Below are 15,685 nucleotides of genomic sequence, written 5' to 3'. Positions count from 1 at the left end.
ATAAGAAAGCCAGGGCATAGACTTAGACTTGTCAGGAAAGAAAGGCCAACATGGCGACCAAGTTGTCCTGAGTCTGTCACCTGAGGCAGAGCATAGAATGGACCCAGCTGTGGGTGAGATGGCGGTGTCCAGGGAGTGAGGGAGACAGGAAGCAGGAATCTCAGTCAGAGCATCTCAACATGATCCATGGTCCTTCCTGTCTCCCCATGACTGTGTCCTGGATACATTCTGGCTCTGTCTAAGAGGTCTCTATGGTGGAAGGGAGTCAAGAGAACTCTGGGATTGATTTCTGGGAGGAAGACATTTATTAAAGAGTGTTATGAACTCCATGAACAGACAGAGAGCAGCACAGTCAGGCTCTCAGGACCAGAGACACACAGGATGACGTGGGTTCCAAAGAGAGGAAATCAGCGCCCACATGGCAGAAGTGGGGGCCCTCTTCTTCCTTTCCTTCTTCCTCTTCTTCTTCCTCCTCCTCATTCTTCTTCTTCTTTTTAAAAATGTTTTTTATTTTAATTTTTTTTTTTTGAGACAGGGCTTCTCTGTGGTATCCTGACTGCCCTGAACTCACTTTTAGACCAGGATGGCTTGGAACTCACATTGATCCACCAGAATCTGTCTCCCATGTGCTGGGATTAAGAGCGTGGTCCACCGTGCCTGGCTGGGTGGGGGTTGGGGCCTCATCTTTATGTCTATGGAAACAGGGATTGTTCACAGCCCAATCCTGCAGCCATGTGCTCTGATTCCCAGGCAGGAGGCAGGGAAGGGGGGGAGGGTGCAGGGTGTGTGGACACCAATCCTTCCTTTGATGTCACCTCACCTCCCTGGTGAGAGATCCTGGCACCTGGAGGTTTGTTAGCTAGAGAAAAACAGACATTGTGTCACCAGGTACCTGTGGGTGACCTGAGAGGGAGAGGACAGTTTTCCACAGTCAGTTTTCTCCTCATATATTTTGGTCTGCAGGAAACAAAACCAGGTCACTGGGCTTGGCAGCAGGCTCCTTTTCCCACTAAGCTGTCTCACTGGCCCCAAACAATTTGCATATTAATATGTAATTTAAAATACATAACTTAAAATAAAGTCAGAAAAGCATTATGACCATGGTGTATCACCTAGAGCAACCTACCTTGTTTTTAAAGACGTGGCCTCTCATTGCCTGGAACTCAGCAGTTAGGCCAGAGTAGCTGGGCAGCCAGCCCCACGGCTCTGACTGTGTCCTGCTTGTCCAGGGCTGGGATTACACATTCCTGCCACATCTCTGGCTTATACTGTGGGTGCTAAGGATCAAACTCAGGTCCTTTTGCCTGTGTGCAATGCTTTTCTGACTAGATCATCTCTCTGGCTCCCTTGCATTGGGTCTCATACTAACCCTCCCATCCAGCCCCTCAGCTGTTTCTGGGAGGACAGGTGCTCACTTGGCTGGGGTTGAGGCTTTAGTCAGCTGGCCTGTAGGGGAAGAAACAGTGTCAGTGTGACAGCCATGCTGACCCTCCATGCTGCCTCTTACCTGCTTTCTGTCTTAAGACAACATTAGGAGCCCAAGACAGGGACCATCTCTGCAGCAGCCAGTCTGGGACGGATCTGAGTGTCAAAGGAACCTGAGGCCAATCCTCAGCTGTCCTGCTCAGCACAGCACGTCATAGGAAGTGTCACCTGCTCCGCTGACCCATGTCCATGCCCTGCCTCCCTTGGCTTCCTTCTCTCTGCCTTCCCCTCCTGTCACTTCCCTGCACAAGCCTGCCCTTCTCCATCTCCCACAGTGAGAACACTACCAGTGGGGAAGGTCAGGTGAGAGCCAGTCCTGGACCACTGACCTTTTCTTCCACCAGAGGAAGAACATCAATACGTAGACAGGGGTTATGAGCACAGCTGTGGCCACCGCCACCCCGACCATGGCTCCCAGGTTCGCAAGCGATGCACTCCTCTGGCATTCTGTGTCCTTGATCCCAGCTGTGGTCTCTGCAGAGGTGACCACAGAGGGGCTCCTCATGGTGGTGCTGCCTGCTGGGGAGAGAGGAGAAGTGAGCAGATCCTCCCTGGGTGAGGGAAGGAAGGGGTAGTGTCACATCTTGTCCCCTATGTGGGATGTAGGAGGTGGGGGGACAGCTGTCAGATGTTCCCTCAGACAGCAGCACAAGTGCTCAAGGCTGAGGCTCCAGGAGAGCGAGCTCAGATGCAACTCTCACAATGTCTCCTTATCTTCGCAGCGTCATTTCATCACAGATAACCAAGCCGTAGAAATACAGTTGTATTTGTCATGGATGCATGTGACACATGCAGAGATGTTTCAGTTCATACAGTGTTGGTTGCTCAGACTTTAGAACACAAGATTGGTCCTAGAATCCATATGAATACCTGGGTGAAGTGCATATGGCTTTAGTCTTAGCCCCACAGGCAGAGGCAGGTGGAGCTCTGTGAGTTCAAGGCCTACTGTGTACACTGAGTCCACACCTAACAGGGTTGAGTCGTCACTATAATCCCAGGTTGAGCAGTTGGAGACAGAAAAAGTAGCCTGGGCTCACCAGTCATACAACCAAGCCTCCTTGGCGTACCTGAAGCCAGGGAGAGACCCTGACTCAAAAAATAACACGCATGACACCAGGGGTTTTACTCCTGCCTCCTCAGGCATATGAACAAAGGAACGCACATATACACAATGATAAACACTCACACACACACACACAAAGTTGCACTGACACATATATGCCCACACACAGACCTAATACAGAAGCCTTTATAACATAAAATATATAATATTAGCCATGAGTGTACAGCTCAGTGCAGGGCAGGGTACAATCATTTCATCCACAGATGTGAGTGCTAGCTCGCAAGCATGCCACAAGGCTGTGTAGCAACCTGACACACTTGTGGCTGCCATGTGTGTGCCACACACGTCAGGCTCTATCCGCCACCTTGTCTCTCTTGTACTCTCTCTGACTTTGTTTCTGTCCCCCTCCCTGTGTGTGGGGTGCCCCTACCCCCTTTGTCCTTCCTACTGTCTGCCTGTCCTTCTGTCTGTCCTTCTGAATTCTATCTGTCTCCCTCCCATTTTGTACAATCATCTCTCTCAATGCTCACTCAGAACTATATCTTCTGTCCCTCTCTCCCTTGTCCTTCTCACAACAATTTTTTTGTACCGCACCTGTTGCATGGCATGTACCCTCTATATCATAATAATCACTATAACTAATTTTCAGAACTTTTACTCGTTGGAAACTCTGGAACCATGAAACAGCTCCTTTCTCTCCCTTGCCTGAGCCCTGGCCACTGCTCTGTGACATTACGTCAGGTCAACATGGCAGCTGTAGACTGTGCTGTGGGCATCCCATCATAGGCTGACTTCATACAGTCAAGAGCCACTGCTGAGCGTGGTGGCACATGCCTCTAATGTCTGCACTCAGGAGGCAGAGTCAGGCAGCTTTCTGTGAGCTCAGGGCCAGCCTGGTCCACACAATGAGGTGCAGGAAGCCAGGGATGTATAGTGAGAGCCTGTCTTCTACCCAACCAGCCACCCAACCAGCCAACCACCCAACCACCCAACCACCCAACCAACCAACCACCCACTAAGAAGATCACAGATGAACATCATAATCAACAATGAAGCACATCATGTCCCCAGCTCCTGTAGGGCCATGTGCTGGAGGCAGCAGTCACAGCCACATAGGGACTAGGCTGGCTTGTTGTGCCTCTAGTGCATGAGTCTCCAGTTACTCCTGCATCAGAGGAGCTGCAGGATCAGACGACAGAGCAGTGACATCATGAAAACAGGGACATTGTTACTGAAGAGCGGGGAGGGTTGTGGGGGAGAAGGGAGGGCAAGGAAGGAGAGGGGGGAGTTGGGAAACGGAGCAGAGACAAGAGGGTGGATAGGAGAGGGGAGGCATCCATCCTGCTAGTTGGATGAGGAAATTAGGACTGTGGTGACAGGTGGAAGTTTACAGCTGGATGACAGGACACCAAGACCATTCACAGGGACCAACTGGAGCCCTGACACAGGACCCAGGAGGGCAGTTACATCCTGGAGAAGTGAATCCCCCTTGAGGTCTTGGGGAGGCCTGCAGTGTTAGTGTGGAACAGGAAGTGAGTGAACTAGGGTGTGGAGTGTTGACTCCCAGAGAGTCGGGTGTGATTCTGCCTGAGCAGAGAATGACAGACAAGGGCACAGGTGGCAGCAAAGGCTTGTCACAGGTCCAAGGGACAGATGCTGTTGGTAGAGGCATGGACGGAACCAAGGGTTGTGAGCCTGAGGTGACATCTAGGGGACAAGGGAGCTACAGGCATCAAAGCCTGAGGCAGGATGCTCACTGGGAAAGATGGTGAGTTGGGTCCCTTTAAACGACTGAACCATCTTCATGCCTTCTGTCGTTTTCAGGTAAACTCGGCAGAAGTACGTGGCCTGGTCGTTCTCCTTCAAGTTCAGGATTCTGAGGGCCCCGGATGTCTGACCCGGTGTCCAGTTCAGGACGAGCCTGTCCTTGAAATTCTTGTGTATGAAAGGCGGGGTGGAGTTGTAGATAAATTCCCCATGGAAGTGCTTCCATCTCCAGGTTATCCTCATCTGCGGATTCTCTGCCAGCTTCCAGGAGAAAGGGAAGGAGAAGGAGAAGGGGATCTCGATGGAGCCGCCCTGGACACCAGACAGGTTTGCTGGTTGGATGACCCGATAATCATTTTCTCTGTTGTGTCCTGCTGAGTTCCCTGCGAAGGATGGGGAGACTCTGAGGCCACTGCAGGGGACGCAAAGGACAACCCAGAGCTTCCTGGGCCTTCACCCACAGGCAGGTGTGGGACACAGGGCAATTGTCCCCATGGCAATTGGTACAGGACACACAGGGGAGAGTTGGGTTGGCTCTCTCTGAGGGATGAGCTCTCTCTTGGGCAGAGAGGCCTGGCTGGCTCCTCTCCCTGACACCTGTGTACATGGCATCCCACTCTTCCCAGCCCCGCTGGCCCCTCCTGTGCTTAAGTCCCTGCTAGTGAGGTGCCCACCACTCACCAGCTTGCAGACAGGCTACAGGCAGCAGCAGAAGCAGGATCCAAGCCATGGCCCAATTTCCTCGGGGAAATGAGACCAGCAGAGCCGTCAAGCAAGAGAGGAAGCCCTGTTGAGGGACACTGGGGTGCTCACGACTCCGGAGAGAGTCATGGCAAAGTGACACCCATCCCCAGACCTTCTCCTGTGGAGGATTGAGTGGGGGCAGGACTTCCTCATCTCCACTTCCTTGTGGCTATCAACTTCCTTTATTAATCTGGCTTCCTTTGTTGCAGAAGATCCTCCTTTGTGGTCACTGACATGCGTGTTGTGCCCCTAAATGCAGCAACCATTTTTTTTTGGCTGGGACATATGGCCTTGGCCTGGGCACCCTGAGCTCTTCTTTCTTCCTTCTTGCTCTTCTGTCTTGCCCAGGCCTTCATACATACCATGCTGTCCACCTCGTGTCCCTCCTTGTTTCTGCCTCCCCTCCCCGCTCTCTCACTCCTTCCCCTATCTTGCTGGTTCTCCTTCTGTCTCACCCCCCCCACCCCCCTCATCTCAAGGAAGAGGCTTCCTGGACGAGCACATGCCCTTTCTGGGAGAGAAGAGCTGAGTCAGGTCTCTAACCAGCTGAGCCCCATCCATGCTCAGCTCAGAGATGCTGATGGGGGTGATGCAGGAGTGGATGCTCCTCAGCCCCCGAGTCTAGAACTAGGCCTCTTTTCTGCCTAGCCACCTTTCTGCTCTTCAGTGACCCCCCTCATAGTCCTCAGGTGGAACCAAAGCTTGGTGGACCCCCACCACCCTGGCCTGTTCCCTACTGTTGAGTTCACAATGTCCCTAGGCTTCTTAGCTTCCTAGATGACAGTCATGTCACTTAGACTGTGATTCTGAAGTTTTTCCTGTCTCTGTAAGAGCCTTCATGCCCTCCCACCTACAGAGGAAGCCCTAGCACAGGCCATGAAGCATCAAATGGCAGGTCTGAGAGGACTCTACTCTCACTAAGTCCTTGGAGGCTTCAGTTCAGCACAGAGGCCTCAGCATGGCTGCAATGCACCACTCAGTCTCAACTGAAAGAGCAGGGCTATGTGATACCTTCCATGACCCTCTAGACATGACTTCCTCTGCCTGTGGCCATTCCAGATCCTTCTTTGGACAAAGAAGGCTAAAAGCAGCAATATGTCACCCATGACATAGTTTCTGGAGCATCTCTGACAGTGGACACAGATAGACTATGACTAGGGTGGAGATGTGAGAGGTGGGGCAAGGGTGTGGTGGTCTCAGGGTGGGTTCTGTTAAGAGGGTCAACCTACCCTTTCCCATGACAAGATGCCATCACCTTGCTTAAGCACAGGATGACATGATTATACCAAAGGATGTGGCAATAGTCTTTCTGGGTGAGCAATGCAGAAGCAACTTCCTATTTTCTCAGATTTCCTGGCATTCACTGCCTTATCCGTGCTTCCCTGCTAGTGGTTATGCAGCCTACCCTCTCTCATGCCTGCTTTCTCTGCCTTCCTCACAGTCCCCATGGTCCTCAGACCCTTGACCCTAGGGAGGCTCTGAACTCCCCCAGCTTCTCTCTAGGCTCTGCATGTTCTGCTGACAATTTTGTCCTATGTACTGCAAACAACATTTTTTAGATGGATATCTCAAATCAGTCAGGCTATGTAGCAGAGGATGATCAAGGACACCCAATTTCCTCATGTGCTGGAAGTGCTAACATACACCTCCACACCCAGCTTATGGGATGCCAGGGATCCGGCCCACATCTTCACGAACCCTGTCACCAGAGACTGAAGGAGTAAATAATGGACAAAGAAAAGGGGGAATAGTAAACTTGGGGTACCAGGAAAAACCACTGGTTTTGGCTAGTTTGGCTTGCTTTTAGTAGTTTTAAAAATCACAAACTTTGGAGGTCGTGCTGGCAAGCACTGTGTTCTTGATCTTGCATCAGCTTTGATTTGCCAGTGACACAACTGACGCCACCTTATAGCTTAAAACAGCTGTCCAGGGAAAGGTACCTTTTGCCATGTTCTCCTCTGGCAAAGGATGCCTGTTGTCTCTTAGTAACTACAGTGTCTAGAGGCAGCTGGACAGTGAGGCTGAAAGACCCCAGTGATGAGACTCACTCATCAGAACCTTTTCTCCACGTTCACCTCACCTAGCAACAGCCATGCTCCCAGTGATCTCAGCAGCTAGGGTGCTGTTTCCCATCAGCATCCCTGAAGTGGTCACACAAGCAGGATGCCATGATGGTGGGTCTAGCCAGTCATTCCAAGGAGTGTCCCTCAGGTCCGTGCAGGAGGTAGCCAGGCACAGGGACTCAGATGCTCTTGGGACTTGCTAGGTCAGTTTCCAACAGGAGACTGGCCCTTTGCCAGACTGTTAAAAGGAGAGAAAGGTCGAAGGGGCCCACAGCAAAGACTTACATAGAATCGATGTTCTCAAAGTTTGATGCTTCACCCCTGTCTACACGCCCTTAGGGAGGGCCGAGTCTCTCACTTGTCTCAGAGAAACAGGGTGGTTCTACTGACTTTGGGCTGGAGCCTGGCTACCTGTTTAGGAATTTAGGTTGTCTTGCCTGAGCTGGGCAGTTAAAACAATAATAATCATGGTGATGATGATGATGATGATGATGGTGACGATGATGGTGATGATGATGATGACAATCATGATGGTGATGATGGTGATGGTGATGATGGTGATGATGATGACGATGACGATGATGAAGATGATGATGAAGATGAAGATGACGATGATGGTGATGGTGATGATGGTGATGACGATGATGATGGTGATGATGATGGTGATGATGATGGTGGTGGTGACGATGATGGTGGTGATGATGACGATGATGGTGATGATGATGGTGATGATGATGATGGTGGTGATGATGATGGTGATGGTGATGGTGATGATGATGGTGATGATGGTGGTGGTGATGATGATGGTGGTGGTGGTGATGATGATGGTGGTGGTGGTGATGATGATGGTGATGATGATGATGGTGATGATGATGATGGTGGTGAAGTACTAGAAGAAGGGGAGTGTGGTGGTGCATGTCTGTAATTACAGCAGCTGGGAGAGATAGGAAGATATGGTATTCAAGGCCATCTTTGGCTACAGCTTGTGTTAAAGGCCAGCCTGGGTGACCTGTTGTTTTTAAATTATCAATATTATCAGTGTGCCCGGCTAGCAATCAATCAAGACACAGACACTTGTTACATTTTAAAACAGCCTCTGTTAACCTGGGGTAGGGCAGATATCAATCCTCTAAACTACCTCCCATAGTGGGGCAGGCATGAAATCCCTGCCTCAATCCTACGCATCTGTTTCTAATAACTTCTCTCAAGCTACCTCCCATCCATAATCCCATATACTTGCTAATGTTCTTCATCTGGGCTGGATTCTCTATCCACAGAGACCATGTGCTTCTCCTCCAGCTAACCCATGGCGACCCTCTTTCTCCTCTCTTGGGACCCTCCTGTCTCTCTTCTGATCTTTCTTCCTCCCAGGATTCTGTCTCTCTAAGCCTGGGAACCTTAGCTACACCTGTCCTGCCCAGGTGAATGCCTTTAATTAATCAAGAGGTGGGCCACAGAGATAGCAAGCAGTAATTAGCATCAAAATACATCAGACCCTCCCCCGACAGTGACCCTGAGAACCTGTCTCAGAAAAACAAAATAGAAGTACTTTGTATTTTTAAAAAGTACTGGAGGCCAGGTGATGGGTGTGAGCTGTCTGTCAGAGTTCACAGTTGTTCAGAGGGAAGGAAGTTGAAGGTGATATATAGGGAGGTGGTTTCTTGGAGATTTGTGTGTGTGTGTGTGTGTGTGTGTGTGTGTGTGTGTGTGTGTGTGAGAGAGAGGGGGGGTGGGGAGAGAGAGAGAGAGAGAGAGAGAGAGAGAGAGAGAGAGAGAGAAGAGAGAGAGAGAGATTCTGAGTCGTTGACTTGTGAACTCCTTCACTAGGGTACCAGTGGAAGTCGGAGGTCTTCCTCCTGCAAGCATGTGTCACTCTGGGAACCTTTGGGATGCAGTGGACAGTCTCTTCTTGGGGGCTCCTGTAGACAAGGAGACAGAGGCGGTCCTGGGACAGTTGGGCTGGCGAGGATGAGGAGGGTGTTGATGGTGCTGTTGTCCTCGGGGAGACAAATGGCCCCTGCAGGGCTCTCATAAAGCAGTGGCGATGGCTTACCTGCCTCCATACTTCTGGCACCTTCTCCAACCTTCCTTTACTTCCAACAGGCCTGCATCTGGGAGCACTGTATCTTGGTGTTTTATGTGGGGTCTATCCTGAGGGAGATGGTGCACCGGACGGACGGATAGATGTACTGGAGGTTTCATCAGTGGGGTTATGTGCTGGATAAAGGGCTCACAGGGCCTGCAGTATGGGCTGTCCCTTGTGGCGCCTACGCCACTGTGGTACCGAGTCAAGGTCGAGGGACTGCGGGTTTAACACACAATAAAACAGCGGATCCTTTGTGCTAAGAGAGCGGTGGCGGCCTTTATTCAGCGTCCAAAGAGCCTTTTTATAGGCAGCAAAGCAAGCATGCCACTCGCAGGTGAAATCCCTCAGGAGGTGATTGCGCACACACACACACACACACACACACACACACACACACACACACACACACACGAGGGAAAGTCCCAAGGGAGGGAGGGGTGCGTTCTCAGAGCGGTAACCATGACTAGCTGACCATCAGAAGCACAGACACGGAAGCTGCTAAAAACAGGACGTGCAACAGCAAGACAGGCAGGCAGCCCAGTCGGGCCTGGTTCCCACAGTTCCTAGGAAGCTTCTGGTATTAGATCATTTATGGAAGAAATAAAGGGGTGAGGGGAGTCAGCCCTGTTCTCTGGCCCCACTACAGTGAAAAGACCAGTCGTAGAGGAGAATGAGATGGTCCGAGTGATGCTGACACTGTGAGCAGGGTAGTAGTGCCACGGTGGAACTCAAAGAGGGAGAAGCTGCAAGTGCAGTGCAGTTGGGTCTGAGGGCAGAGTGAGGGGCAGCTGAGACTTGGGGGTGATTGTAGGGAAGAGAAAAGATAAGGTCAGACACCTGGGGAAAGGCAGAGGCAGGGGAGAGGAACACGCAACAAGGGTCAGAGTATGGAGCCCGCAGTGGCTTCCAGGGACCAAGAAAGCCAGGGCCATCAATGCCTGAGCTGAGCGCCCTGGGCTCCCTATAGATGATGAATTTTGTCCCCTCGAATGACTACCACTTTTTCATGCCTCCTCTCCACGTGTTCAGATGAACTTGGCAGACGTGCATCATCTGGTCCTTTGCCTGCAAGTTCAAGGTTATGAGGAAGACAGATGTCTGACCTTGTGTCCAGTTCAGGACGAGCCTGCCCTTGAAATGCTCGTGTATGAAAGGCGGGGTGGAGTTGTAGATAAATTCCCCACAGAAGTGCTTCCATCTCCAGGTTATCCTCATCTGCGGATTCTCTGCCAACTTCCAGGAGAAGGAGAAGGAGAAGGAGAAGGGGATCTCGATGGAGCCGCCCTGGACACCAGACAGGTTTGCTGGTTGGATGATCCCAAAGTCAGTTTCTCTGCTGTGTCCTGCTGAGTTCCCTGCGAAGGATGGGGAGACTCTGAGGCCACTGCAGGGGATGGAAAGGACAACCCAGATCATCATGGGCCTTCACCCACAGGCAGGTGTGGGACACAGAGCAGGACTGTCCCCATCTCCCCTGGTGGGACAGGACACACAGGGGAGGGTTGGGTTGGCTCTCTCTGAGGGATGAGTTCTCTTTTGGGGCAGAGAGGCCTGGCTGGCTCCTCTCCCTGACACCTGTGCACATGACAGCCACTCCTCCCAGCCCCGCTGGCCCCTCCTGTGCTTAAGTCCCTGCTAGTGAGGTGCCCACCACTCACCAGCTTGCAGACAGGCTACAGGCAGCAGCAGAAGCAGGATCCAAGCCATGGCCAGAGTCCCTCCAGGGAATGAGACCAGCAGAGCCGTAATGAAGGAGAGGAAGCCCTGTGGCAGGACACTCGCTCATGAATCAGAAAAGGTTCAGGGGAAAGTGAACCAATACCCAGAGCCTCCTGAGGATCACTGAGGGAGGGTGGTGGGACCTCCCTGTCCCCATTGCCTTGTTGCCAGCCACGCCCCCTATCTGTTGGATTCCTCTTCTTCCATATTGCAGACAGACAAAATAGATACACCTGTCTCTTAGCCCAGCCCCCACCTTCTGCTGGGAGACACTGTCCTGATCCTGGCTGGCTGGTCCTCCCCTCTCTCACTTTGATCATCTGCCTTGTCTCGTCCTTCACAGGTCCTGTGCTGTCCCCTTCACTCCTCCGGATGGTGCTCTGTGGCTTAGCAGCACTCGGGCCCTGGTCTCCTTCCAGCCAGCCCTGTCTTTTGAGCAAGCTAATTTCTTTCACAGATGCCGAATCCGCTTAAGAGCGGCTCCACCGGGTCCTTTGTGCCGCTGGCCCCTGTTCAGCAGAGGTTGGTGGAATCTCAGTCTGGGCACCTTCGTCCCCTTTCACCATAACTTCGCCAACAGATCTAATGTCTTGTGCTTTTGGGGACATGGCCACAGTCAGTCTGTGGTTAGAGTGACTCCCTCGGTGGGGCCTTTGAAAAATCTCAGGCGACAGGAAGAAAGGAGAGGGTCCCACTGTTCTAAAGAGATCCCTTCCGCCCCACCCCATCCTGATTAGGGCCTTCTCCCTGGACCTTCTGGCCAAGCTCTCAGATTTGATTTGGTTTTCATATGCCATAGGTTGCTGTCATTGTTAGCAGTCTTCTGGCCACTTCCTGTGCATGGTGGCCCCTTGAGGCTGGAGCTGAGACCCTGAGAACAATGCCCTAGACAGTGATTTCAGGTCTAAAGGTAACTGTTGATTTGAGGTCGCACAACCGCTTCAGTCTCATAGCTCTTGTAGGCTAGTCCCTGGTTGGGGGGTTTGGGGGGGGGGCTTTAGACCAAGGAAGAAAGACCAATTCAGAGTGAGGCATAGGCTTCTCAGGATGTGGCAGTTATGAATCTAGACTGCCAGGAGGGCTATGCTGGGGTACAGATACCCACAGTTAGGGACAAGCTGCAGGGGGACAGGCAGCAGCAATAGGGGAGGTAAGAGAGACTTGGGACAGCCCCAAGCAGGGTTGTCAAGGGAGTGAGGCTGAGGGTGGCAGAGGCTGAACTAGGGGAGGCAGGCTTGGGGTGACTGGAGGCAGAAGGCGTCTGTGGAGGATTCTTTGGTGGGCCTAGATGCTGGTCTTCCCAGAGGTGAGTAGTTGGGAAAAGGAACAACCAGTGACAGCTTCTGGATAGTGGCTGGGGAGAGTCCAGACTACCCATGCCAGCAGAGGGCAGTGCTATGAGTTCCAGGTCACCTTGGAGCCTGCTTTGAAGCTCTCCCCTTGCCAGTGTGCTGGGAGCAATCGCAGGCTGCATTGGCAAAAGCAAGCACGTGAGAGCTTCCTGGAGGCAGCCCACTGGTTCTCGCATGGCTGATGGAAGGGTGTATCCCTGGTTTAGGCAAAGTCCCAAGGATTTTGCCTCAGGACTGCTTAGTGTTGCCGTACTGCCTTTCCATGCCTGTCTCATATGTCTGGCATGGTAGAGACCCTCACTGTCTGTAGCATAATCATATCCCCCCATAGGTGCTACTCTCTCTGTTGGGCAGATAAGATGACCTTATAATTCCTGATAATGGCTTCTAATTGATTCGAATAACTTTAAATCCTCTGGCAACATAGCAAAAACTGCTAGGAGCCTCCATGTGAATTACGCCAAGAGGGAAAACAAGATTGAAGTAAATTAATAATCAAAGAAATACATTCATTTTAAGTTTAGTCCCAAGGATAAGGCCCACGTGTACCCGATGATAAGAAAAACCGTATGAACATAGACGCAAAGAATAAGTGGTTATCTATACAAGACAAGACAGACACCTGTTCCTTAGAAAAACCTTGACATAAAAAACTCTTGCTTTGCAAACATAACGTACATTTGAAATAAGAAAAATAAAATAAAACCACTGCTTTAAACTTATTATCTAGTTAGGTATTAGGATCAATAGTCCTACTTTCACTTCCTTTTTATGCAACAATTGATTTTTTTTTTTTTTTTTTGAAACAGGGTTTCTCTGTGTAGTCTTGGCTGTCCTGGGCTCATTTTATAGACCAGGCTGGCCTTGAACTCACAGCAATCCGCCTGCCTCTGCCTCCCAAGTGCTGGGATTAAAGGTGTGCGCCACCACACCTAGCTTATGCAACAATTGAATCTATTTTTGAATGAGGTAGTTTTTTCCCCATACATAGAGAATCTATGTATTAGATCATATAAAAACCCAAGACAGAATTAAACAGTTGTTGAAGCCATCTGTTTCATCCAAAAATGTCTGTCTGTTTATATGTCTAATTGTCTGTATTTATTGTCTGTCTGTCTGTATATTTATATCTGCATGTTTGTGTATATGTGGATGAGTGACGTCTTTGGGAGCTCCCTTGTTTTATCTATTGGTTGTGTGTGTGCCTCTGTGTGTGAGGTTCGTAAAAATCTGCTCGCTTTGTCTGCCAAATGTGTTTTTGCATGCTTTTCAGTTGAGTGAATTTAGCAGCAGTCCGGTGTGTTTTAAGTGTTTTATCAGCCTTCTTACTGAGGTCTCTAGCTTCCAACAAGCCACTGCTAAGCCATCAAGGCAAAAGGACGAAGGGTCTTCCTTTTACAGCCCCTCAGCACTGATTAGGAACCCCTGTTGTTAAATAACAAAGGTTCTCAGCTAGAGAGCTGTTGTGGCCGCAGGGAAGCCAGAAGGCCTGAATAGCTACCCCTCTTTTCCTTAAGAGTTAAAGTGTAAATAGCAAGGCTGCCAGTCTGAAAGATGAAGAATTAACATATCTAAACCTTTGGCAGACACTGAGAGTGGCCTCAGTCTACCCTGTGTGCTGGAGCTGGCCTCTGGGTTTCTTGCGCCAAGGCCCTGGGGTCGGGGACCATCTGATCCCTCAGCAGGGGGGTCAGTTGCCACCTGGTAGAGACAAGACCACTAAGAGAGGTTCTGGGGACGCATGCAGAAGGCAGCCTCTGCCCACCAGGAATGCGCCGGCTCAGGTTTCTCCTGCCTCTCTGCCCTCTGCAGGTTCCTCAGCATCTCAGGCTCTCGTTAAGGGTAAGGAAGCCTAAGCTGGCCAGTCTGCACACCTGCTCAGTCTCCTGGCTTGCAAACTCTATGGGCCTCAGGCTTCCTTACCCTCCTTATGCACCTCACAAGCAAGAAAGCGTCTCATGTAGTCAAGCTATGTGGTTCGCCATGCCAGAGTGACCCAGGGGTCCTTACGTCTCTCGGGGCTCTCTCACTCGTTTTATCTCCTCTGCAAGATGGTGCAGGGGCCCAGGGTGCTTGACTCATGCCGAGGAGCCCAGATCCTGCATAGAACAGGTTGAGGTGGATTCAATCCCTATCTCTGCCTGCTCCTAAGTAGCCAGTGGGGAGTTGCTGGATGAGCAACTATGGGGGTCCGGAAGAGGGCTTCCCATGCCTTCTCCCTTCTCTGCTTCTGAGGAGAGTACCAGGGCTCCACCCCAGCCTCACAGGGAGTCCACCATGAGGGGGCCCGGATCAGACAACAGTGGTTGAAGCCCTTTAGCAGGCCCACTCACAGTTCAGGACAGTCCACTCTAGCCTGGGCCTCAGTCCTCATGCCTTCTGGCTCTGACCTCTGAAGGGATTGCGTCTGCCTTTGGCCTTCCTAAAGAAGCAAAGCCTGAAGTCCCAAACAGAAGGATCACTTTAATGGCATTATTAAAGACGCCATCTGGGAGGTTAGAAATGTGTGCAAAACAGGATATAACGGGACCTTTGTCATATCCCTCCACTCACACTCGTGTGTCCATACACGCACGTACCCTAACCACATCCTAGCTAAACACGGTTTGATGACACATATCAGAGACATAAAAGTAAAACAAGATTCATGAATCTAGACCTAGTGCCCATGATGAAGACACCAAGCAGCAGGGTATCCCAAAGGCCTGTAAGGGACCATGGGTGCCTGTCATTGAACTTCTGAGCCTTTTTCCAGGGTCCTGTGTTCCAGACAGCTGGTGGAAGGAAAGATGTGTAATGAAGTTTCTCTCACACCCAAGTATATAGTCCGTTCTTGAAGGAGGTGAAGCGGCCGTGTGCAGAGGCCAAGTGGGAAAGCTGAGGAGACAGGACAGGCATGGGGGTGAGGGGTTGGAGAATGTGGGGGGTGGGGGGGACTGAGGGGGCTTGGTGTGGGTCATCAGTAGGGAGAGGGATGCACTGAAGCTGGTCAGAATGAACTACAGCCTCCTATAGAGCTGCTGAGAAGGGTGGCAGGGCTGAGGGGAGGGATGGGGATGGTGGAGAGAGGCCAGTGGCCAGGGATGCTCTTGGTGGGCTATTGGTGGGGAAGAGGGTGAAGGGGAGGGAGGAGGGGAGGGAAGCGGGAGAGGGGAAGGGAGAGGGGAGGGGGAATGAAGGAGAGTCATATGGTACTCCAGCACCCTGGCCAGCTGTGGACCCCTGGTACCCTGCTCTAGAACCCTCACCTAAGCCTGTGTCTGTGTCTCGCTGTTGGCTTACTGAACCACCTGTGACACAGAAGCCAGAGAGAGTCAGGGGCCGAAGGCAGCTAACCAAGTGGTGTTGGGATGGGGATGCTCCTGGGCCCGTTCTCACCAATGCCTCCGCTGCCGCCATGGGAGAC

General features: G+C 51.4%; 1 protein-coding gene across 5 annotated transcripts; it reads right to left on the bottom strand.

Moving 5' to 3' along the window:
* Positions 1 to 286: 286 nt before the first annotated feature.
* Positions 287 to 5,467, bottom strand: LOC311585762 (paired immunoglobulin-like type 2 receptor beta-2). Of its 5 annotated transcripts, none has more exons than XM_084761303.1 (5): positions 4,997 to 5,467; positions 4,306 to 4,698; positions 1,815 to 2,004; positions 1,416 to 1,446; positions 287 to 903 (listed from the first exon to the last, which is right to left on the bottom strand). In XM_084761303.1, exons 1-4 carry the CDS (start codon positions 5,043 to 5,045, stop codon positions 1,434 to 1,436), a joined length of 645 nt encoding a protein of 214 aa, XP_084617429.1. In that variant the 5' UTR covers positions 5,046 to 5,467; the 3' UTR covers positions 287 to 903; positions 1,416 to 1,433. The 5 variants fall into 5 exon arrangements, with proteins under 5 accessions (XP_084617429.1, XP_084617427.1, XP_084617431.1 ...); XM_084761301.1 differs by having other exon boundaries at positions 287 to 859; XM_084761302.1 differs by having other exon boundaries at positions 866 to 957.
* Between the last annotated feature and the right edge of the window lie 10,218 nt (positions 5,468 to 15,685).

Source organism: Acomys minous (assembly GCF_964271855.1).
Source record: "Acomys minous genome assembly, chromosome: 16".
NCBI lineage: Eukaryota > Metazoa > Chordata > Mammalia > Rodentia > Muridae > Acomys > Acomys minous.
Note: the sequence above shows the minus strand (reverse complement) of the source record. Positions and strands in the feature narration are given on the sequence as shown.

Coding starts and splice junctions, on each gene's coding strand:
- LOC311585762 (XM_084761303.1), bottom strand. CDS start 5,045: ATGGCTTGGATCCTGCTTCTGCTGCTGCCTGTAGCCTGTCTGCAAGCT. Junction 4,699..4,996: donor TGTAGCCTGTCTGCAAGCTG/GTGAGTGGTGGG, acceptor CATCCTTCGCAG/GGAACTCAGCAGGACACAAC. Junction 2,005..4,305: donor CCAACTCACCATCTTTCCCA/GTGAGCATCCTG, acceptor CTCTCTCCCCAG/CAGGCAGCACCACCATGAGG.